At 39.8% G+C, this 24794-nt stretch overlaps 1 protein-coding gene across 2 annotated transcripts in view; it reads left to right on the top strand.

Moving 5' to 3' along the window:
- The first annotated feature begins 345 nt into the window (after positions 1-345).
- The window catches only part of MYO1A (myosin IA), a 60216-nt gene continuing 35767 nt past the window's right edge, over positions 346-24794 (top strand). For both annotated transcript variants that reach the window (XM_075262875.1, XM_075262876.1), the window contains exons 1-2: positions 346-489; positions 15995-16141. In XM_075262875.1, coding sequence (XP_075118976.1) covers positions 16016-16141 — 126 coding nt within the window. In that variant the 5' untranslated portion in view covers positions 346-489; positions 15995-16015. The remainder of the gene's footprint in view (positions 490-15994; positions 16142-24794) is intronic.

Below are 24794 nucleotides of genomic sequence, written 5' to 3' on the forward strand. Positions count from 1 at the left end.
ATCTATCTCTCCATCTCTCCATCTCTCCCTGTGTCTTTATCCGTTTATTTATAAATGTAGCAGGGCGATATAGTTGCAGATCTCTCTCCACCTCTAGGCACACACACTTTGTAGCCATAGACATATAGAATATATAGGTTGTACAATAGGTTTTCATACATCTTGAGTCTGTATTGAGAAGAATTGTGCACATTCAGCTGATGCCTCGTGTGTTTGCAGTGTTCCTCTCTCTCAGGCAGGGGGTGATCCAGTGTCAGATACTTAAGGAAATAGGTGTGGTGACTATAGGGCAGTGCTCAGCTGTAAGGGCTGCCAGTCACTGAGCACACTTGCCAGACACCATGGACAGCTCCCAGTGAGCACACACACAGATTCTGCTCCAGTAACCTGGTCTCAAAGGCTCCTGGGAGTCTTCTTTACATTAGAGGGGCTACATCTTAATTTCCCTGACAGTTCAGCCTGTGAATACACTTTCTCTCCAGTAGACAGGTATGTGCACATTTGCAATAATTCTGCAGAAACTAAGAGAAATGGGTCCATAGTTCAAGTAGAGAAATAAAGTTACTTCCTCTTTCCGGGAGCACAAAGTAGAATTTCTTTCATTGCATTGTATGGAGTTTGAAAAATCTTTACTTGTTTTTTTTTTTTTTTTTTTTTTTTTTTTTTACAGTGTTCTGCAATGTGTGCAACATACAGATTTATTTTTTAAGGACTAGGACTTAAGTTGTTAATGAAACTTTTTTAATATTTAGGTTTTTTATTGTAAAGCTGTACCTTTAAGACTTGTGTCTGATAGAAACACAATGCTTGTTTAAGTGCAGATGTAGCAGAGCTGAGCAGGATATTTGGTATATACTATATTATGACATTTGCTATCTGTGGTTTGATGTGACTCTTTTCTTGTATGTAACAAATTCAGTTCTGGCATATGTGTGGCTTAGTGCTCTATGTATAAAGACGACACAATAAAAGTATTGTATTGCTAGAGGCCTACTCAAAATTGAGCTTTCTATAGACTGTCCTCTTACAATGCACATATCTATCTATCTATCTATCTATCTATCTATCTATCTATCTATCTATCCATCCATCCATCCATCATTTATCTATCTAGGAAGAGACATATACAGCAAAGAGTCCCCATTCAAAAACAGTAAATGGGTCCCTTGTTCTTGAATAGTTCAATTTAGAGCACCCTATTATATTTCTATGCAATCCATTACACATTATGAGCTATGGCATTTATTAGCTCAGTCCCTTGCATGTGATATAATAGTAGAAAGTGGGTGCACTATAAGTACCGTGCTCCTGTGTGATTGCACAAGTTACACATATAGTATGTCTCAACATGTATCTATCTTCTATCTATCTATCTATCTATCTATCTATCTATCTATCTATCTATCCATCCATCCATCCATCCATCTCTTCAATATACATGTGATTCAGTCCTTGTATACATGCAGATATAGATTCTATCTATCTATCTATCTATCTATCTATCTATCTGTTCAATATACATGTAATTCAGCCCTTGTATACATGCAGAGATAGATCTGCATCCATTGTCCAACCATCTATTTAGTCTATTTCAGTTTTTTGTTTTTTGTTTTTTTAAGAAACACTATATACTTTATGATAATTCATCTAATCTGGCCAGGAATGACTGATAATCTGCATATTTGTGAGTCTATTCATTCTGATCAGTGGGAATGTATTACATATGAATACACTTTTCTCCTAGTCACCGCTAATGCAAAAAGTGCATTGGTCAAAGTTTTGCAAACTATTCTTGCAATCCTGAAATTGTTAGCAACGTCTAGTAATGGTATGAGGTCTTTCTGAAACTGCATTTTCATAGTATAACATATCATAGTATAACATATCATTAAACAGTGACCAGTTGATATCCCAGTATCAGGGAGTCCATCCTGCCCTGGTCTTTGTGATACATAGTGACAAACCCATGAAATCTTATGTATTATTAAGTGTTACTAATGATTCCCCAAGGTTCATCTAGTCATGGCATGCTAACTTTAGTCACATTTTTGTTATTGGCACAATGCAAACCTGCAAAAACCTACAAAAAAAGAAGCAGCTTTGGAAATAGACTTGATAAAAACCATCTTCCTATGATATCTATGCAGAACTAAGTGTTTTCATGGTTACAGACTACAAACCCCAATATCCATCCTACTTTAGTCCTATATGACTCCCTGCAGTTCATGCCCTTGCTATCTTACTATTGGTAGCCTATATCACATGACCTAAGAGTACGCTAGTGGGAACTCTTGGCCAAGAGTGATATGTAATCGGCCTTATGGCTACTTTGACCTCCTTTAAAGGAGGTGGATTCTGTAAGGTGTAGAGGTGATGCGTCAGCTCGGTCACTATCACTGTTTGATGGCGTTCCAGGGTGTGCTGAACTTTTCCCATCGATCTATCAGTGTCCTAGATGACACCGCACCAACACTGCTAACAAGTTCTCACAATCCATGATACTATGTAAAGTGTATTCCTCTGTCTCTGGCCTGATCTTTGCTCGCTTATGTATTTTTATGTATTTATGGCATGGAAATAGCAGATTATTTCTACTTTTTTATTTGAGGGGAAGATAAGATTAGATTTATTGCTCTGGTTTGGAAGTCAAAGGTGGATATAAAGTCTAAAGAACTAGTACTCTGCAGAGTGCTCATATTCTCGCCTGGTTAATACTGTGCACTTATTTTATATATAGTGAAATATTCAGCCAATATTTAACCAGTATAGGTTAAAATGAATATTGTGAAATTGCATTGTATTCATAGAAGATATTCAGATGGATCAGCTTTTGTGAAAGGGATAGTGCTCTCTTGTAGGTGTCATATACAATAACCTGGCCTGCTTGCTGTGCATGCTGATGCCTGGAAAACCACTCTCCAACATAAACAATATAGTACACCCTATATGGGAAGAAACCCAAGAATAAAACTCTACACCCCTACAGTGGTTGCTTGCCCCCAGCATTCTCCTAACGTCATGCAACAGGAGGTCCTTGTACCTGCTCCATGTTTTGCTAACTTTGCAACAGTTACACCAGTACAAGTTCTCAAAATCCATCTAAATACAAACAAGACCAATGTAGAATGGCCCCCCAGTTTCCAGGGGCCCCAACACAGCTTCATAGACTTCCTTAACGGTATACGTGTGCTTAGTTTGCATTTGCCATTGAATCTACGGGGTTTCAGGTCTGAATGGACCCGATTTATGCTAACACTACATGACCGCTTTCCTTGCAGTCTGTTGTCTAGCCTAACATCTTTAAAGAGATTTGACTGATCACATTTCTAATGATACGTATACCTAATGGAAGTTAAAAGCTTAAGGGAGGCGCAAATGGACTTGGTAAATATTTAATTGTTTCTCTGCAAAGAGAGGATCTTAAAGGACATGAGCAAATATGTTATTGTGCTTTCTATGCAAGTTCCTTTGTCCCTTGCAAATCTTTCTAAAAAATATATATATACCTTATGTAGTTGTGTCAGACAGCATGCACAATCCCTCTCTCTTTTTCTCTCTCTCATTCCATCTTCACATATATATATACAGTATATATGAAGTAGATAGATAGATAGATAGATAGATAGATAGATAGATAGATAGATAGATAGTATACAGTATATAAATTAAGAAGTGCTGACAATATTTTTGCAGTGTCTGCTAGGTGCAACAACACATTCTAATATTCATTTACAATGAATAAGCTGGTGTTCAGCCCTCTTACCAAACTAGAAATGCAGATGATGACTTATGTCGGCCATCATGCTCAGAATGACCCAAAAGTGAGCAAGTCAATCTCTTTGTGGTCCCTAAAGCCAGGGAAGGCACCCATCCCCCACCCCCTGCATGAGCGACTGTGCAGCACTGTACACTGACATATAGTGTACAGCATCTCAACCAGCCTATGTATATATATATATATATATATACACACACACACACATATAGTCTCTCTTTACTTCTTATTTATAGTGTTCTGCAATGTATGCAACACACGGATTTATTTTTTTAAGGGCTAGGGCTTAAGTTTTTAATGTTTATTTTTTATTGTAAAGCTGTACCTTTACAATAAAAAAATATTTATTAATATTAAACTGGGTAGATTACTATCTATCTTAATTAGATGTAAATGCAGGCAGACCACTGTCATTCTTATTCTGGCCCCACCCTCTTGACATCATTGCATGGACACCAATCACTACCCTAATGCTGTCTGAGGTCTGCTACTATGTGAGCATGTCTCCTGCTCATAGACTCACGGCTAGAGATTGTCATCAGACTGCAGAAAGGGCCCCCAGGACAGAAAGAGTCCAAGGCAAAGACTAGGCAGTAAAGTACTACTGAAAAAATGTGTTGGTGCAATTTGTAAAAGGGTGTCAGCGAATATTTGCATGTAGATGTATAGTGGGCCCCCATTAATTTTACTCATGGGCCCTAAGCACCCCCTAGTCCGACTCGAATGACCATACACAAGATAAAACACATCTACAATGGCAGATGTTGACCATTTCAGTTGACCGTTGTTTAAAATGTATACCCAAAAATGGTTCACAAAGAGCAGCAGCGCTACTGTCTGTCCTGGATGTGATCTCATAGATTGTAAGCTCTTGCGAGCAGGGCCCTCAGTCCCATTGTGTGAAATGACGTTCTTTGTTATGTATCTGTCTGTATTTGAACGCTACAAATTGTACAGCGTTGCGGAATATGTTGGCGCTATATAAATAAAATGTATTATTATCTCTCCGGTGGGAAATGGTTCGCTGTCCTCAGCTGAACTACACACGTCTGCCATGTTCTGTTGCTTATGGCGGACCATTCTTCCAATGTATAACACACAGAAGAATTTTTTGGAATGTTTTACATGTGTAAGCCTTCTCTATTAGTTTCCTTTTTTTGCTGTTGACTTAATGGTGTATTTTTGGTGTTTCTAACAAGAATAGCCCTGAAGACTACACTATCCTTGCTGTTGAATACATCTGAATCCTGAAAGAATAGGTTTTGTCATTCTCGGAGGAAGAATTGAGACTCTTAGACCCAAATACAAATTATATCTCCAGACTTCCCAACTACCATGTGTTAAGTTATAATACTGGTGTCTTCTTATGTGGTCCAGGGTTCTTTAAGTCCCCTCAAACTCCAAGGCCGAGATTGGACTGGAGCCTGTATGATCTCTATAGCTATAGCACTGATCATTGTACATTACCACAAAGCCAATAAATGGAAACCTTCCAGTAAAGGGATGATAAGCACTGACTGCCTTTGCGCTCATTGTCTGCTCAGAACAGTGAGGCTTTTTTCAATACATTGCAAATGAGCTGAAAGCATTATTTAGGTAATACAAGATATTCATGTATCAGTGGAAAGATATTGATAATATAGTACTTAGCCATTTAGATGGTAATTCATCCATTCATATTATCCATGTCTTCTCTATGTCTCCAATTCACTTTCCGTTATTATACAAAGTATAGTGCAAATATGTGAAGCCACTGCGCTCTGGTCAGAAATAGCATGCAGAACATTAGCGTGGATCGAAATGATATGGCAGTGGTTATTGAGGACCATTTGCTATATTAGCTATAAAAGTTCTCAATATCACTTCACTATTTCAGTTATTGCAGGAAAGTATGCATTCAGTCATGGCTAGATGTAATAGAAACCCTCAGCAAAACTCAGAATGGGTCTCTTGCCTTTGGAAGTGAAGCAAGAAGCCGATATGCCATTGTCTCCATATTGAGCAACCTCAGTAGTGACACAAGGTTGAATATGAAGGGGATTCATCTAATAACTTCCTTCTCTGTGTCTTTAACCTTTGACACTTTTTCAGTACTTGAAGTTACAGGCCTGCGAAAATTCTGCTCAATATAAGCAAATCATCATCCTATCAACATAGCAAAAGGCATATGGTCATGTTGGCACAGGAACAGGGAACATTCATTAATGGTCAGTAGTTAAAGGGATTTTTTTTTCCAGACCCAAATTGAATTTTCATGTTCATGACCTGTTCACAGGATGTCATCAATAAGTCATCTGTGGGGGTCTGACCCCCGATCCCTGAACAGGTCAGTTGTTCCAGCAATCTTAGCACCAGAAGTTGCTGAAGTGGATGGGGAGTGCATGCAGCGTCGCTCCTATTTAAGTAATAGGCGCAACGCAGGGACCCTGTCCACTGTACAGCGGTAGTCCTGGGGAATTGCAATGCCGATCCTATTACTCAAATAAGAGAGGTGCTGCACATGTTCCACATCTACTAGCTGCCTGTGGCACCTGGCCATACAGACCTGTAACAGCTGGACTGGACTGTAAAGCAACACGAGGACAAAAAGCAAAATATTCCATAACATCATAAGGTGCAGTGAATAAATCTTAAAACACAGTAGGAAACTCAGAGTAAAGATAGATCATAAAATTCATATTTCATTAATAAATAAAGCAACAATTATAGAGGTAGCACAACACAGAGCAATGCAGACGCTCTACCAAGCAAACAAATACAGACAAACAAAATGTAAAGTGCTCTGCAAATATTCAAACAATAACACAAAAGTGCTTAGAAGTCGTACAAAGTGCTAGATGTGTGCACACGCAAAGTATTGTCTGTATATAATAAACTATGCTATGTGCATGTGTACACTAATATGCCAATTATAGTACATTGTATAAATGGATAAACCCGAAAGCGGTTTAGTACAATGTGCAATATAGAAAACTACACGGTTGTGCATACACATGCATAAGCATAGAAAACACAAAATAGGCATGAACCCATAAAAGGTGAAACATGATATCAAAGTAAACAACATACTACCGACCCGCAAGATGAATGCGCCCTGAACCCTGTTTCTCCCCGTAGGATTCATCAGCTGGAATGTGCAGGATCTGGATGTTGGACCCCACAGATCCCATACTGATGTCCTATGCTATGGATGAGTCATCAGCATGAAAAATCATTGATCTACTGTGTAGCCACTATGTACATCCAGGCAAAGCTATAGGGGGTTCGGAGATATTAAACGCTACCAGACCCTAGAACGTCACGGGGCCTACAGGCCTCACTATAGCACAAGAAGACACCAGTATTATAGATAGCAGAAGAATAGTGGGGGCCCTGACACAGACACAGAGGGCCTTTGTGCAAGGACAGTTATGGGCCCCTTGGTTTCCAATATCTAAGCACAGAGAACCCAGCTGTGTCTTTCTAACTATCCAGCAGCAATTATTAGCCATTAAGCTCATTCACTTTACATTTACTTTCAATCTAATAGACAGTAGAAAGCTGCTGTTGAAGTGATAGGGCCCACCGACCTATTGGTCCCCTTTGCAGCTGCCCACATTGGCAGTACATGTGTTATATTGTAATGTCGTGCACATGTATCCTGTAATATATCCATGCTGGGGAAGCTTGGAGTGCTGAGCACTGTGATTTTTTATGCAGCGGAGGGGGGTGGCTCTACACTAAACTATGGTAACCACCCATTATGAATGTCACATGCCAATTACTAAGACAAGGACATGAAGAGCTAACTAATAACATTCCTTGCACTGATATACTGTATTTGACTTTCAGATGTGACTATCTGGACTTTCTGGGAGTTGTAGTTTCCCAACAGCTGAAAGGCCGCCGATGGAAACCAGTGACTAGAACAGTAGAAATACCTATTTACTGTTCAGTGTTATTTTGTGGCAGCGCTATTGAGTTTTTACTCATGTCAGGATGTTTACCAGGTTTTTGCGTAGCTGTATTTGTTCTATGCTAGTAATATGCCTGTGACAATTCATTCATTGCTTTGTATCCTGGATTTCACATCCTTCCTCTCCGGTGTATTGAGGTTGCTATTCCGGATGTCAGCTGTAAGAGCTATATGGTAAATGAACCTGACTCGATACTATTGTGCATTTTCCAGAAATTCAGAGAGGAATGTTCATTCAATTGAAGAAAACATGTCTCGGAATGACCAAAGATGGGCACACCAATTCTGATGTTATACTGTCCACAATACAGATCCCTGTTCTTCCTTGTAACCTGTATAGTACTTATAAAAAGTATGGACTTTTAGCGGCGTAACAGAAATACGTCACTGTTGACTAAGTGTTTTTGACACTTTATTAAGGGTGCATTACTATCAATGTAATAATGTATTTCTAAATTCATTGTGTTAGTTAAACAAATCAGGGCAAATTTACTAAGCTAAACATTACTGCCAAGATTCAGCCTCCAGTTGCACCAAAAACTGTCCTAATTTTCACCAGAATTGGCAAATATGTACCACAAATTTATCACAAGCTAAGTCAACTAATAATCTAAAGCTGCACCAGATTTATCATCCAGTATCTGTCATAAATCTGGGGCATTTGAAAATTAACTTGTCTAAAATTTTGCGCTATCTAAGGGTCTATTCACCTGGAGGAATTTGCCATGGATTTGGGGGCAGATTTCACCCCCAAATCCAAAGTAGATTCTGCACTGCATCGGCATCCCGTCGCAGCTAGACTGCAGAGAAAATACCGTCGGCAGAAAATGAAGAGGAATTCCTCTTCATTATCCGCCGTGTGAACAGACCCTTACAGTTGATCACTGTAATAATCACTGTATTGGCTTTAGACTTGGCTCACATGCATTTACCTTATTTTCGTTGCAGAATTTATCTAGAAAGTTTACAATACTGCGAACTTGGCCTTATATTTCTCTTAATATGTGAAACAGAGGTCTCTGTAGGTTGTCAAGGTGAATATAGTATAAATATAGTTTTTAGACAATAAATATCTGTATACAGCTTTACTCTACATAAAGCAGACTGCCCTCAATAACGGGGCGACCAGACATTAGTAAGGATGTCCCAAGAGACCTAGGACAACGCTGAAGGTAGTATTTTCTTCTAGGACTAAATAGGAGATACATACAAAACAAGTAATTATAGAATTGATGGTAAAATATAACATTATCTTAGGTATAATAGACTGGTGGCAATATCATGTGAGGGGTGCTCTCCTGCAGCAAAATGCAAGCTATAATCTTGATGGAAAAATTCAGAGAAAAAATATTTTCAAGCAAAATGCTTGACAACAATCCAAAGTCAAGGTATACAGATTGCCTAAGTCAGCAACGTTGATGTTCTATCCGTAGACCTCAATCCCAATGGGAATTTGTGACTTGAAACTAGCCATTCACACAAACAGATTGCAGATTACTGGAATTTGAACAGTGTATGGGATGTTCACACTACTGTTGTGATTGTCCTTTGCTATCATCCGTCATCTGGAGAGAGAAGGACACAGGCAGAGTTCCCTCTGTCCATTCCCAATGCCTCATGTAAATAACATGGTGGTTACTTTTCTAATATAAGAAAAAGTCCTACATGCAGGATCTTTCTTTCCATAAGACAAGTAAAAAAAAAATCCATCTGCAGGGAAACCATTTTTTTTTGTTGTTGAACATGCAGGACTTTGTGTCCAGTTAAAAAAAAAATAAAATTGGATCCTTTCTGTTAAATCCGGCAATTTTGTTTCTGTATTGAGAGCTGTTTCTGCCTCTCACTGAATGTTACTGTGTATTGGTGTACAGGAGTAAGGGGCTGTGTAATATGTAGATAAGACTGTGGAGATCTAGGTCCAATACGTGTCCAGCTTCCACTAACTAAGAGGAAGATGAGACACATGGACTATCAAACCCCCCCACCCCCCATGGACTATTAAACCCCCCATCCACCACCCAAAAGACCACTAAGTCCCCCCATCACCCGTCTACCCCACACCCACCGATACCTACACGCCCCAAACAAGAACGATGAGACCCTAAGGACACTCAAACCTCCAACCCACGAATCCCGTACCCACCCCCCTCCACCACCCCCAACCCCCTCTTTGCTTTGGCAACACCAAATGTTTTTCTTTGGTAATGCTAATAAAGCACATTTGTATCTTGTATAAGAAGGGGAGGGGAGGGTCACTTCAAACAGTTATATCTCGGACATTATAAAATGAACAAACTTGCTTTTGGTGTGAGAGTCTCTTCATTCATGTGACACTAAGGTTACAGTACTATCTAAGTTATTTCCAGATATAACTGGTTGAAAACACAGTCGGGATTAGGATATCTATATGCAGCTGTATAATAGATATTATATAATATATATATGATAATAATAGTAATAGTACAATGACAATAGTAAACTTTGTTTTATAATTTCTTGAAGAAGAATATGTATTTCTCCTGTTACAGACACTGTTACTTGAAAGTGAGAGCTTTATGTCCCCACAGCGCTAGATAATATTTTACTTCATAAAGTCGTTGTATTACATGTAAATGATCCAAGAAAAAATACAACATCATATTTCTTGGAACATTTTCATGGTTCCTTCAATAGACTCAGTGAAAACTAATTCCCCTCAGGTTTACACCGGGCCATAAAAAAAGAACTATATACTCAAGTATAAGCCGAGTTTTTCAGCACAGTTTTTGTGATGGACCCCCTTCCCCCTCGGCTTATACTCGAGTCAAGCAAAAAAAAAATAAATATTTTTTTTTGGGAGGGGGGGGTCTATGACCAGCTGCAATAGTAATGTATAGAATCTCCCATAAAATAGTGAAAAAAGGAAGCTTTAAAAAGAAATTAAAAAAAAAATAAAGTAAATAAAAGTTCTAAATCACTCCCTAGAAAACATATAAAAGTAGAAAATGACTGTGAAACACATACACATTAGGTATCCTTGTGTCTGAAAGTGCCCGGTCTACTGAATATAGGGTATCTGCAGTGCTCCTGTTCCGTCGGGAAGGGGTTAATAGGAGCACTGCAGATTCCCTATATCCAGCCAGACTGAATTACAAGTGGGGGAAAAAAAACAGTCCTCAAGCTCAGGGAAGGGGCAGACAGACAACCAAAACACCCCCTCCCCTTCCCCAGCCCCAGCAACTACTGCACCCAAAAACTATGACCATTTTATTTTTTGAAATATTCCAGTAGCTGCTGCATTTCCCCCCTAGGCTTATACTCGAGTCAATAAGTTTTCCCAGTTTTTTTGTGGTAAAATTAGGTGCCTCGGCTTATATTCGGGTCGGCTTATACTTGAGTATATACGGTACTTCACCGCTGTTGTGTGACTGAGGCCTAACATGAAGCTCCAGGCCCCAACACTACAGTAAATATGTAATGGGACCCCCTCTTACTATTTCCTTTTTATATACTAGTGTCTTCTTATGTTGTAGAGAAGCATTTAGGGCACCTGTGGTTCCTAGGTCTGGTATTGTTTGCTATATTTGCACTCCTTAGTTCTACACCTCTTACTGATATAGTCTTAATGATTTTATAAGACACAAATCACTAATAACATCCAACAATTGCCAGTTTTCTTCCTTAAAGAGAGTGTCTCGTGAAGATAACCCCTTTATGAATGGATTTACCGTCTCTAAGTTGGGCCATAAACATTAGATAGCTGCCAGTCAAATGCTGGATCAGCAGACAGCTACAGTTAGGGCCAGAAATATTTGGACAGTGACACAAGTTTTGTTATTTTAGCTGTTTACTAAAACATATTCAGAAATACAATTATATATATAATATGGGCTGAAAGTGCACACTCCCAGCTGCAATATGAGAGTTTCCACATCCAAATCGGAGAAAGGGTTTAGGAATCATAGCTCTGTAATGCATAGCCTCCTCTTTTTCAAGGGACCAAAAGTAATTGGACAATGGACTCTAAGGGCTGCAATTAACTCTGAAGGTGTCTCCCTCGTAAACCTATAATCAATGAAGTAGTTAAAAGGTCTGGGGTTGATTCCAGGTGTGTGGTTTTGCATTTGGAAGCTGTTGCTGTGACCAGACAACATGCGCTCAAAGGAACTCTCAATTGAGGTGAAGCAGAACATCCTGAGGCTGAAAAAAAAGAAAAAATCCATCAGAGAGATAGCAGACATGCTTGGAGTAGCAAAATCAACAGTCGGGTACATTCTAAGAAAAAAGGAATTGACTGGTGAGCTTGGGAACTCAAAAAGGCCTGGGCGTCCACGGATGACAACAGTGGTGGATGATCGTCGCATACTTTCTTTGGTCAAGAAGAACCCGTTCACAACATCAACTGAAGTCCAGAACACTCTCAGTGAAGTAGGTGTATCTGTCTCTAAGTCAACAGTAAAGAGAAGACTCCATGAAAGTAAATACAAAGGGTTCACATCTAGATGCAAACCATTCATCAATTCCAAAAATAGACAGGCCAGAGTTAAATTTGCTGAAAAACACCTCAAGAAGCCAGCTCAGTTCTGGAAAAGTATTCTATGGACAGATGAGACAAAGATCAACCTGTATAGGAATGATGGGAAGAAAAAAGTTTGGAGAAGAAAGGGAACGGCACATGATCCAAGGCACACCACATCCTCTGTAAAACATGGTGGAGGCAGCGTGATGGCATGGGCATGCATGGCTTTCAATGGCACTGGGTCACTTGTGTTTATTGATGACATAACAGCAGACAAGAGTAGCCGGATGAATTCTGAAGTGTACCGGGATATACTTTCAGCCCAGATTCAGCCAAATGCTGCCAAGTTGATCGGATGGTGCTTCATAGTACAGATGTACAATGACCCCAAGCATACAGCCAAAGCTACCCAGGAGTTCATGAGTGCAAAAAAATGGAACATTCTGCAATGGCCAAGTCAATCACCAGATCTTAACCCAATTGAGCATGCATTTCACTTGCTCAAATCCAGACTTAAGGCGGAAAGACCCACAAACAAGCAAGACCTGAAGGCTGCGGCTGTAAAGGCCTGGCAAAGCATTAAGAAGGAGGAAACCCAGCGTTTGGTGATGTCCATGGGTTCCAGACTTAAGGCAGTGATTGCCTCCAAAGGATTCGCAACAAAATATTGAAAAAAATATATATTTTGTTTGGGTTATGTTTATTTGTCCAATTACTTTTGAGCTCCTAAAATGTGGAGTGTTTGTAAAGAAATGTGTACAATTCCTACATTTTCTATCAGATATTTTTGTTCAACCCCTCAAATTAAACGTTACAATCTGCACTTGAATTCTGTTGTAGAGGTTTCATTTCAAAACCAATGTGGTGGCATGCAGAGCCCAACTCGCGAAAATTGTGTCACTGTCCAAATATTTCTGGCCCTAACTGTATATCTCCTGAATCTCTAGATACACATGCATGCTCAGCTCTGTTCTCTATGGGTATAGAGGAGGAAGTCGCTACCGAACATCTTTGGTGGCGAACTATCTGCTTGAAAACAAATAGAAATTTGGCATAGCTCAGTCCTTGTCTACCCAACATGACCGTGTCCTCATATATATTAGGTGGTTCTACTGACACCTGGAGTTTGGTTGATGTCAATCTATTATGGGCTCATCATTTTTTATTTCCAAGGTAAGATGCCCTGGAAACTCTGGTCAACCATTTTTCTTGCAACAGTTTTTGCAGGGAAAAATATAGCATTACAATAAAAGTCCGCCTGTGGATTGTATAGAGAACCAGGTACCTTTCAAGAGTCAACACCTTTATAGTTTGAAGTGTGTATATGATTGTATATGTATATGTGGGCAGATGGAAGATCATAGAGCTTAGAAAGGGCAATACTGTAGTCACATTTACATATGGGCTCTTGAAAATATGTTGATTAAGCATAAAATGAGAACATGGTGTCTTCATACCCATTGGGATTTTATGTTTCATTCCAAGCCGACACTGTAAGAAGTAATGATTAGTGTATTTTATTGTCTTTATTGCAGATCAGAGTTCACATGTGCAGTGTCATTGCAATTCCATGCATGTGCAGCTCAGATCTTCACAATAAAATGTCTTGTTGCTATGTGTCCGACCATAAACCAATGTCGCTGCTCATAAATCGTAGGTTATAAAAAGATAATTACTGGTAAGAATATTGTCAGCGTTTGAATGAAGACCCTTCTACCCAGACTACAGAGTAACAGCTGGAGAGAGAAGTCGCATGTTAGGACTATGTATAGAGACATAGCACTAAATACTGGGATCTAAGCCGAAATAGGTGATAGGTCTAGAGGTCTATTAAGGTCTAATGTAACTCTTGGGGGTGCTTAGATAGTAGTTGTACCCAGACCATGGTGTTTTTCAGAGGCACAAGATCCCCCCATCACATAAGAAGACAGCAGTGTTATAAATAACATCAGGGGGCTCTATTTACATTGTAAATTGGGGGTCAGGATCTTCAAGTTACAGCTTTGTATGACGCTGACCATACACATTACATTTCAGACTGCTGTCTTTGGTCTGAAATGAACCTTCATTGATTTGTATAGATGCCTTTTCTAAACACACAAGTATCAACGAGTGCTCCAATGAATGTTCAATTTATCCAAACACTTGGGGAACAATTTATCATTCCTCTTACACCACTTTTCCCTAGTAGAGGGATGACAGTGAGGCGCACATTTGGCGCAAGGTGATTGTGTGACTCAAGCCCCGATCTTCGCCTCGGCCACCACATTCTGCATAAAACGCCAATCTTAATCAATTTGCTCCAAAGTCTTTACCATATTAAACTCTGACAATGTAAAGGAAGTGACACACACGAACTAAAGTCAACTTTATAAATCAGTTTTGTGATTTTTTTTTTTACATTTTAATAAATTAAAGACTATTAATCTACTAGTTACAACTATTCATATTAAAAAGATTTTTTAATGATTCATTTTTCTATGCAGTTTTTTGCATGGGCGCAAATGTGACATAAAAATATACATTTATGATACAAAACCAACCTACAAGATTTTTAAACAGCCTACATTTTGGAAAATACATATACTCAATACACAAATTGTTCACAGATATCTCAGTCTAGCTATACACAATGGTTTACAGCTGACAGATGGCTGAAAAAAACAACAAAACCGATTTGGGACCAACTTTAGTTTATGCCGCTTCAGCGGTCTAAAATTGAATGTGTATACCCAGCTTAAAGAGAGTCTATCAGCAGTAAATTGGTTATAAACCTAATCCAAGTACTTTGTAGAGATGATTCTACAATTTCCAAATATGTTATCCTGCTTTGAAGCCCCATTTTCACTTAAATCACCATGCTATTCATATGGGAATCAGCGGAATTCAGAACTGAGACGGAAACCCTGGTAGGCTAAGACAAGCCCTGGAATCACTTTTCCATTATGGGGCGTGTTGGTTTTGTTTTTTTGCATAAAAGTAGAAGAGTAATTTACATGTAAATGGGACTTCAAAGCTGAATAAAAGAGATATATTTGGAAAGTGGTGAACTACTTCTACAAAGTACTGGGATTAGGTTTATTTACTGCTCACACATTCCCTTTAAGGCACATGGGAATGACCCAGTGGTAATAAGGTAATAAAACTTTTGTACTAGAATTTGTAGCTCACAGTTTTTAATATTGGTTATAAGTTATCATGATCTAAACTCTATATGACTTAGTAATTACCATCCTCGAGTCTAAAATAAAACACTTTTAGGCCATGGCCCCACATAGCGGAAGATCACTGGAATAAAATACAGATTTTTTACAATACCAGCAATTAGAATTAGATTTCATTAAAGGGGTTGTCTTGGTTTATTTTTTATGGCCTATCCTCAGGATAGGCCCCAAATATATGATTGATGGCCCTTGGACCAAAAATCTCTACAGAGCTGCTTCTGGCGTCCGTCCTGTAAAACAATACAAGGCTGGAAAACTCTGTCCACTGTATAGCGCCCCGGCGCTTTTACTGCAACTCAGCTCTCATTGACTTCTGTTGCAATTTTGAGCATATTGTTGTTGATTTGTACATACTGCATATACTTGACAACTATCACATTCTAGCTAATAAAAACCTGGAACATCCCTTTAAATTCAAGTTAAATGTAGCAATCTCAAATAATTTCCTGTAGACTGGCATACATATTATACCAAATGTAGTGGTCAATTATATCCCAGTTTGATGTTATAACATAAAGTATCTTTTTTTTTTTCTCATTCAGAACCCAAGTCGAACCTAAAAGATGGCTCTCAATTCATCCTTCCTGGATGGCATGGTTGGGGTAGGGGACATGATTCTTCTTGATTCTCTCTCTGAGAAATCCCTACTCGAGAACCTAAAGGAACGTTTCAAGCATGATGAGATATATGTAAGTACAACTATACTTATTTATGACACTTAATGTTAGTTATGTAAACGCATAAAGTGGCAGCACAGTTCTACTAGTACTAAGTATTACTATAGTATTAGTATTAATATATTACGATATTTGTGAAAATATATTAAAATAGAGTTGCCTGAGGTATGAAAAAGCACATTTGGACAAGGCAGCTTCATTTTGGAAACAAAAATTGAGTTGTTTGGTTATAAAAAAAAGGCGTTATGCATGGCGTCCAAAAAGAAACAGCATTCCAAGAAAAACACATGCTACCCACTGTAAAATTTGGTGGAGGTTCCATCATGCTTTGGGGCTGTGTGGCCAATGCCGGCATCGGGAATCTTGCTAAAGTTGAGGGTCGCATGGATTCCACTCAGTATCAGCAGATTCTTGAGAATAATGTTCAAGAATCAGTGACGAAGTTGAAGTTACGCCGGGGATGGATATTTCAGCAAGACAATGATCCAAAACACCGCTCCAAATCCTCAGGCATTCATGCAGAGGAACAATTACAATGTTCTGGAATGGCCATCCCAGTCCCCAGACCTGAATATCATTGAACATCTGTGGGATGATTTGAAGCGGGCTGTCCATGCTCGGCGACCATCTAACTTAACTGAACTTGAATTGTTTGTCCAAAATACCTTCATCCAGGATCCAGGAACTGATTAAAAGCTACAGGAAGCGACTAGAGGCTGTTATCTTTGCAAAAGGAGGATCTACTAAATATTAATGTCACTTTTCTGTTGAGGTGCCCATACTTTTGCACCGGTCAAATTTTGGTTTAATGCATATTGCACATTTTCTGTTAGTACAATAAACCTCATTTCAATCCTGAAATATTACTGTGTCCATCGGTTATTAGATATATCAAACTGAAATGGCTGTTGCAAACACCAAAATATTTAGAACTAAAAATGATTAAGATTAATAGGGGTGCCCAAACTTTTTCATAGGACTGTATACGAGATTCGATATTCGTTTCAAATAGCCCCTCAATATTCGACTATTTGAACGAATATCGAACCCCATTACAGTCTAGGGGGAAAAATGCTTCTTTTCAGGGGAAGCCACACTTCGACTCAGGAGAATCACCAATTCTACTATGACATCCCAGGAAATGATGCCAACACCCAGAATGCAACTAGGACAGCAGGGGAAGCATACCTGGGGGCATCTAACCTGTATTATGCCACTATCTCGTCGGGATCCCTGTCAGCTTGCGATATGTGGGAGCTGACTTTTTCCCATAGGAATGCATTGACTAGCGTTGATTGGCCGAATGCCATACAGAGTACATCATACAGCCAATCAACGCTGGTTCTGCCGGGGGAGGCGGAGTCTAAGATCGGTCCACAGCAGTCTCCATTGTGGTCCAATCTCAGATGTAGCAGTGTTGAGCGCACAGGTGTAGCAGAGACGGCCGTGCGCTGAGCTCTGCTACACCTGAGATGTAGCAGAGCTGTCCGTGCGCTGAGCTCTGCTACACCCGAGATGTAGCAGAGCTGAGTGTGCGCTGATCTCTGCTACACCCGAGATGTAGCAGAGCTCAGCGCACACTCAGCTCTGCTACATCTCGGGTGTAGCAGAGCTCAGCGCACTGCCAGCTCTGCTACAACTCAGGTGTAGCAGAGCTGTGCACTCAACACTGCTACATCTGAGATCGGACTGTGGACCGATCTTAGACTCTGCCTCCTCCGACACTCAGCTCTGCTACATCTCTGGTGTAGCAGAGCTCAGCGCACACTCAGCTCTGCTACATCTCGGGTGTAGCAGAGCTCGGCGCATGGCCAGCTCTGCTACACCTGTGCGCTCAACACTGCTACATCTGAGATCGGACCACAATGGAGACTGCTGTGGACCGATCTTAGACTCTGCCTCCTCCGGCAGAACCAGCGTTGATTGGCCGAATGCTGTAATCTGTATGGCATTTGGCCAATCAACGCTAGTCAATGCATTCCTATGGGAATAAGTCAGCAAATCGCATATCGCAAGCTGACAGGGATCCCGATGAGATAGTGCCCCAAAGAGCTGTTTGAGTAACATTCACACCTAAATAAAGGTAATCCCTAGCTAACCCTGCCAGTACATCTATCCCTGTCTCACAGTCACATAGTTCACAGTCTCATATGACCCGAATCTGAAATCGACCATTCGTATCAATTGGAAGTCACCTGATTTAGCCAGCCAATTACTTTTTCCGATTTCTTTTTTCAATACCTCCGTTGTGGTAGTTCCTGTCCCACCTCCCCAGCACAGTTATTGGTGCAAAAAAAGCGCCAGGGAAGGTGGGAGGGGATACAGATTTTTAGTGCGTTTGCCTTGTGGTATTCGATTGTAATCAAATACCTCAAACGGCCTGATATTCGATCGACTATCAATTTTTTCGAACGCCGCTCGCTCATCTCTACTAAGGACCCATGTTCACGATTGAGTGTGCTGTCCGAGGGGGTTTATGATGCTTTGTTCCGTTCCGATGATTATAGAACAGGTCCTATCCTGCTATGTGACATCAGAATGGAACAGAGTCTCACATTAAAATCAATGTGGATGGAAGGCACTCATATGACACTCAGATATCATCTGAGTACCATCCATGCGCATTCTGCTATAAAATCATGGCATCTGTTGAATAGCCTTGGCTCTTTGAGCCCATTACAGACTAGGGTACATACATCTGTATTCCCCTCTTGTTTCCCCTCTTGAACATAATAGATACAGCCCTAATAGTATTCAATTGTTGGGTTAGTGCACAGATCAAAAATACAGTCTCATTTTTACTGTATTATACATGGACTAAGTAGAAATTGAAATAGATCAATACATTGTACTTAAGTGGAAAGACAGATTCTTTATTTTATAGGAAATCTGCATTATTTATGTAGTGCATTCAAATGAACTGTATACTTCTAAGAAAAGACAAGTAAAACAAATTCAACACTTGTGTGGTGGATTTTACCATAGACCGTTAATGCCCCTTTTTTCATAGCCCTAGTATTGGACAAATTATTAGGAAAAAGCATTTGTGGGCACAGTTATTCACAAGTACTGCCCACACAAATGTGAAAATGATCAGTCGAGCACAATTGTTGGGTGGTTACATCTTGTACACAACCCCTTTTATGCAAGATGCCATAGTGTCGCCAGCTTATTGCTCCATGTAACAGGAGTTACAGTAAAGTAAAAAGATTCCTATACAGTAAAGAATTTGCATACTCCTTTGTGAAAAAGAACTTGCTCTAGTGCCACCTTTTGGAAGGCGCTCCCTATAGATTTATGCCTGGTAGTCATGAAACCTAATAGCACAGTCTGGAAATATATAGACAAGCCATAATAATTTCTCTAAAAGGTAGAATGACCCATCTGCAGACAGTTGTTTCGAGGTTATTGCCTCTCATCAGTGCAAAGCAGGGTACTAGAACACTAGCTGTGTGAGAAGTCATATATGTGGGTCAGAAGAGGTACTGAGTCTTTTGCTAGGTTGACACTAGCGATGTGCTCTCGGTCCACTGGGGGACCCGAACAACGGAGAGCCAGACCACTGTTTCAGTGGTTACACCTGGGCACCAGCAGACCCCATTAACTGTAATGGTGTCCATGGGGTATCCGTCGGGTGTTCACCATTTCAAAACTGAAACTAGTGGAGAGAAAAGTCTTCCGTGCAGAACTTTTCTCTCCATCTGTTTTCTGCGGTTTCTGCGACAATGTGAACCCAGCCTTATTAAAGGGGCTCTGTCGGCAAAATTTTGCTGTATGAGCCCCACATATGCGTGAATTGCCTTTAAAAAGGCTATTCAGGCACCACTAATCTTATTTTAAACCCCCGTCCCGTTTTAAAGTAAAACTATAAAAACATATAGGTAAATCATACCTGAATGTGACGGGGGTTTAAAATAAGATTAGCGGTGCCTGAATAGCCTTTCTAAAGGCTATTCACGCATATGTGGGGCTCATACAGCAAAATTTTGCTGATAGAGCCCCTTTAAAGAGATTAGCCTCTGTACACATCATTGTAGCATCTCTTTAATGAGACTCAATACCCCTTCATTGGTATACGGTAACAAGGAGTGGGCAATGATAGGGAATGAATGCTCTGAGGAATGTCTCTTCCTGATCATTACCTGCAAGTCGGCAGAGGTAAAAGGCTAGTGGAGACAGCGGATAAAACCACTATTTACACAATGAGACCTTGTACCAGGTTCTGCATACCAAGATAAGGTTGTGAGATTGCATAAGACAAGAGAATACTGCAGCATGGGCCACATGCAAGTATAGGATATAGGAGAGAGGTAACATGTATTAGTAATAATCAACCCATTGCATTGCCTTACATTTCATGCTAAATAAATGTAGCAGATTAAGTCTAGGACTACATTGTAACTTTGGCTGTGACTCCGATCATGTAACCAAAGATTGCCATGCCAGCCACCTTAATGAATGAAGTCACAGGTCAATCTTTGGTTGTGTGATGGGAGTTGTTGCCAAAGTTGCTGTGTAAACTTGGCCTAAAGGTGTTGTCCAACTGTGGTTGAACACTGTGGCCAACCTGAAGCTATAACCATCTAAATTTCCTGCAACTAAAAATAAGTAACAGACTTGTCCCACATAAACCCAGGCTTAACCAGTTCTGGACTGCCTGTTGACTATATACCTCTGGGTATAACTCTTACCTCTGCAAGGACATACTCGTACATCTTTGCAATGTTGAGCAGCTGCAGCCGGAGCTCCTCTAGAGAAGGCAGGGATGGTTTATTCCCGTTCCTGCCCTCTGGATTATGTGTCACAGAGCTTAAAGGGGTTGGCCACTTTCAGACCAATATTGACAAACAAATGTACAATAAAAAGATATACAATTTTTCAATATACTTTCTGTATCAATTCTATCATAGCACCTCGCAAATGCTATGATTAAGGGACTTAGCATCCCGAAACGCGTCAGTAGCGATTTTTAAAACACTGTTATATCTGTTTCTCCAACTTTTTCACTTTTTGTGTGTATCTATCGATTTTAACTTCATATGAATTAAAAGTTATATTTTATTGAAGCCGGGACGTGGCTCGAATCCTTTCTCTAATCTTCACTGTTTACTGGCATATGGCTTCTCTGCAGTCCCAAAGCCAGGATCGTGCACCCCGAGCAGCTTCTACAACATCTAATAGTGAGCAACAGCCAAGATTATATCTTTTCTATATACAGTATTTACAAGCTTACAGTATTTGGGAACTGTAGCATAAAGTATTGGGATTAAGTTTAGAACCAATTTACTTCTGAAACTTTCCATTCACTTTCCAGGATTAAGAAAATGGGACTGGAAGCAGGAAGTTCTTATGTGCCTGAATGAACATAACTGAGTACTGTGTTTAGACCATTTTTACCATTCCTAATATTTTCAGGCCAATAAAATACTTACTGGTTTCTACTTCTGGTTGTGGGGGTGTCCGTGCACCTCCTAGCAGTTTTTCATTCATGCCCAGTATAGCTACTTACTTATCTTCACTCTCCGTATGTATTTACCAAGCCGCCAGCCCATGTCCATAAAACCCTCCGACCATTCACAAAAAAATGCGTGTCTCGTGGAGGCAGAGGAGAGGCTAGAATAGTTAAAAATAAAGCAATAAAAAATGTTTGCCTACCCGTTCTTCTGTTGCTGCTTTTATTCACTGCTGTGATCATATAGAACCAGGAGCTGGCTTGTCTGGTGATCAGGACCAACCCCCAGCTCTTGCTGCTCTGGCAATGACATCATGTTCCTAGTGGATACGGTTAACATTGTCATGTTCACAATGAACGGCACATGATCATGACCAATAAGGAAGTGATATTAACAGAGACATAATGTGCTCACACATTTCTGCAAAACGCTAGGAATTTTTTTTTTTTATTTGGTCTCAATTAGAAAAAATTGGGCATTTTAGAATTCAATGTGCAGATCCTTTTTTACTTTGACATCTGCCGAACGAATGTGGGAAAACCTGTAATACATATTACTGTACATAGGTGGCCAGTTCCACCAAATTCTGCGGATTTGGCTAACCTTAGTCTAATGTTTACGGCCACCTTTACGCCAATGCCCCACCTTGCAAACATACTGTGTTTTGGCCACAGCACAAAAACGTTACACCAAAAAAAGCCACGTTTTACATTACCTGTTAAGTGGATAGGATTCTAGCTAATTCCATCCACACATTGCTGAAAAAATTCTGCTAATTCAAAAAATGTCGCATTTTTTAAAAAATCACAGCATGCCTATCATACCTACGGAAATGCTGTTTCCATATAGGTACAATAGGGACAAAAAGTCCTCAGAAGAAAACTCTGCAGACTTTCAGTGAAAAGTGCCGCAGACAAAAACTTGATGCGTTTACGCGTAGTCTTTTCCTCAGTGTTTTTTGACTGCGGCTCACTAAGTGGGGCCTCATGGTTACAATATCAATAAATATACAGTAGATAATACAGCAAAAGAATGGACTGTGACAACAGACCTTTATTTTAGTTTATTCTTCCATTTTGTCTCCTTCATTTCACTCAATAGTTATGTGACTTTGTCCAACCATAGTAACTGTGAATCTCCACTCTTGCACCTTGTTGTAGAGTTGGTGTATGTGATAATGGATGGTAGCCACACTATATTCCATTAGACACCCTTTTTATTTTCCATTTATGTGCATAAAAGCTAAAAGCTCAAAGAGACACATAGTAATAATAAAGACATATTGATAATATATGCATCCATGTGTTTGCTCACAGAAGCTTCTCTCAGAGCTGTTATATGGATGTGTAATGGTCCTCTCGGGACAGAAACATCTTATTGATATTAATATCTATTCTGACAATGACATGTCCACTTAGTACATAAGAGCACACGGTTATAGACAGATAAAAGAATGGGGGAGAAATATGATTTTATTGAGCTAAATATGATTATAGGAGATGTCATTGGGTTCAACAATAGCTAAACACAGGAAAATGAGGTTAGAGTGGACACAGGTTCTTGAAAACTAGAAAGTGGAGAAATGGAAAGACATGGCCTGGTCTTACCCTGCAGATAGATCTATCATACCGTATGGGGTGTGTGGTGTGGTTTGTATGACATATGCCGTGTAATAGCCTGATGCTATTATGTGCACTAGAGATGGACAAACCTTTGAAGATTTGTTTTGCCTTAGGTTCGGACAATATAATCCTCTGGTTAGTTTCGGTCTCAACTTGTTCAAATAGAACCAAAAGTGAAATTATTATACTCTGGGGTATAATAGGTGAAGGCCCGTAAACATATAACAAACATTTATACTCACCTTCTCTTACCTCTTTATTGCCTCCTTTAAGTATCTGGCACTCTGTTTCAGCATACGGGGTGACACCATGCACCCAAGGTCAACGCTGAGGCCTAAAAAGACTTCAGAGTATAATAATTTCAGTTCTGGTTCACGGATGACGAACCCCAAAAGTTTTGTGAACCAGTTTGTCTCTAATATAGACATGGATTATAGTATAATAGAAATGTCTCCACATCATGGTGAATGCATGACACTGAGGGGCAGATAACCTAATAAACATGTACCAGAATTCTGACATAATTAAAAAAAAAAAAAAAAAAAGAAAAAAAGGTGTACATGCTTTACATCTCATTTGCTGTTTTAGGCACTTTTAGATAGTTTGTGGACCTTGTACAGCATGCGGGAGGGTTTTTAAATGGGTGTGATGTATTGTGATAAACTGTGAGACAGAATTGTGTCAGCATGTTGGAAGTTGACCAAAATTTTGGCCATTGCACCAAAATTTTGTCAGAAATTAAGCCAACTAATAAATGGTGTAAAATTAGATTAGACAGCCTAAAAGTACGGCAGATTTTGTCTATAAATTAGACAGTTCTAGTTTATCTGCCTGTAAGTATTCCTATTGTTTTGAGCACAACGGTGGGATCCTACACTGTACCAGTAAGGGGTATATAATAAAGTGTCTTCTACTACTACTCCACACCTTCCATTACTTCATTCTATGCAATCTCTGAAATAAGTGCTCATGAATTGAACTTAATGGAGTCGATATTAATGGGGATTTCTAGGCTAAAAGTATTGATGACCAATCTTAAGGAGAGGTCACCAATATCAGATCAGTGGGGGATCGACTCCTGGCACTCTACCAATTAGTTGTTCTCAGCAGCTGATGCACACAGAATGGAGCAGGAAGCAGACAGCGCTGTTCTTTGTATAGTGGCCCGACCAGGTTACTACAGATCAGCTCCAAGTCACTTAAAGGCAGATGCGTAACTTGAAGCTCCCTAGGTACTATATGGCATTTGGAATAGTGGTATATTTTATGTGGCAAAGGGGCTTCCTCAGGTTCCAGGGCCCAGTAGCGCCTGCTTCGTCTGCACCTCCTATAACTAATCCCTTGTTTTAATATGAATCACACTGTAGTAACTGTTCATCCACTACACAGAGAAGGGAGCTGCCTGCTTCCTACTCCATTTTCTGTGTATCAGCTGCTGAGAATAGCAGATTGGTGAGGTGCTGGATGTCCATCGCCTTCCCCTTTAAATTTACTGCATACAGTTCAGGGTGCATTCACACGGAGTAACGTGCCGTGTAACCTGGCACGTATACGTTGTGTGAGATTTTGAGCGCCGTATACGCTCCCATT

The sequence above is a fragment of the Leptodactylus fuscus genome, chromosome 2 (genome assembly GCF_031893055.1).
Source record: "Leptodactylus fuscus isolate aLepFus1 chromosome 2, aLepFus1.hap2, whole genome shotgun sequence".
Taxonomy (NCBI): Eukaryota; Metazoa; Chordata; class Amphibia; order Anura; family Leptodactylidae; genus Leptodactylus; species Leptodactylus fuscus.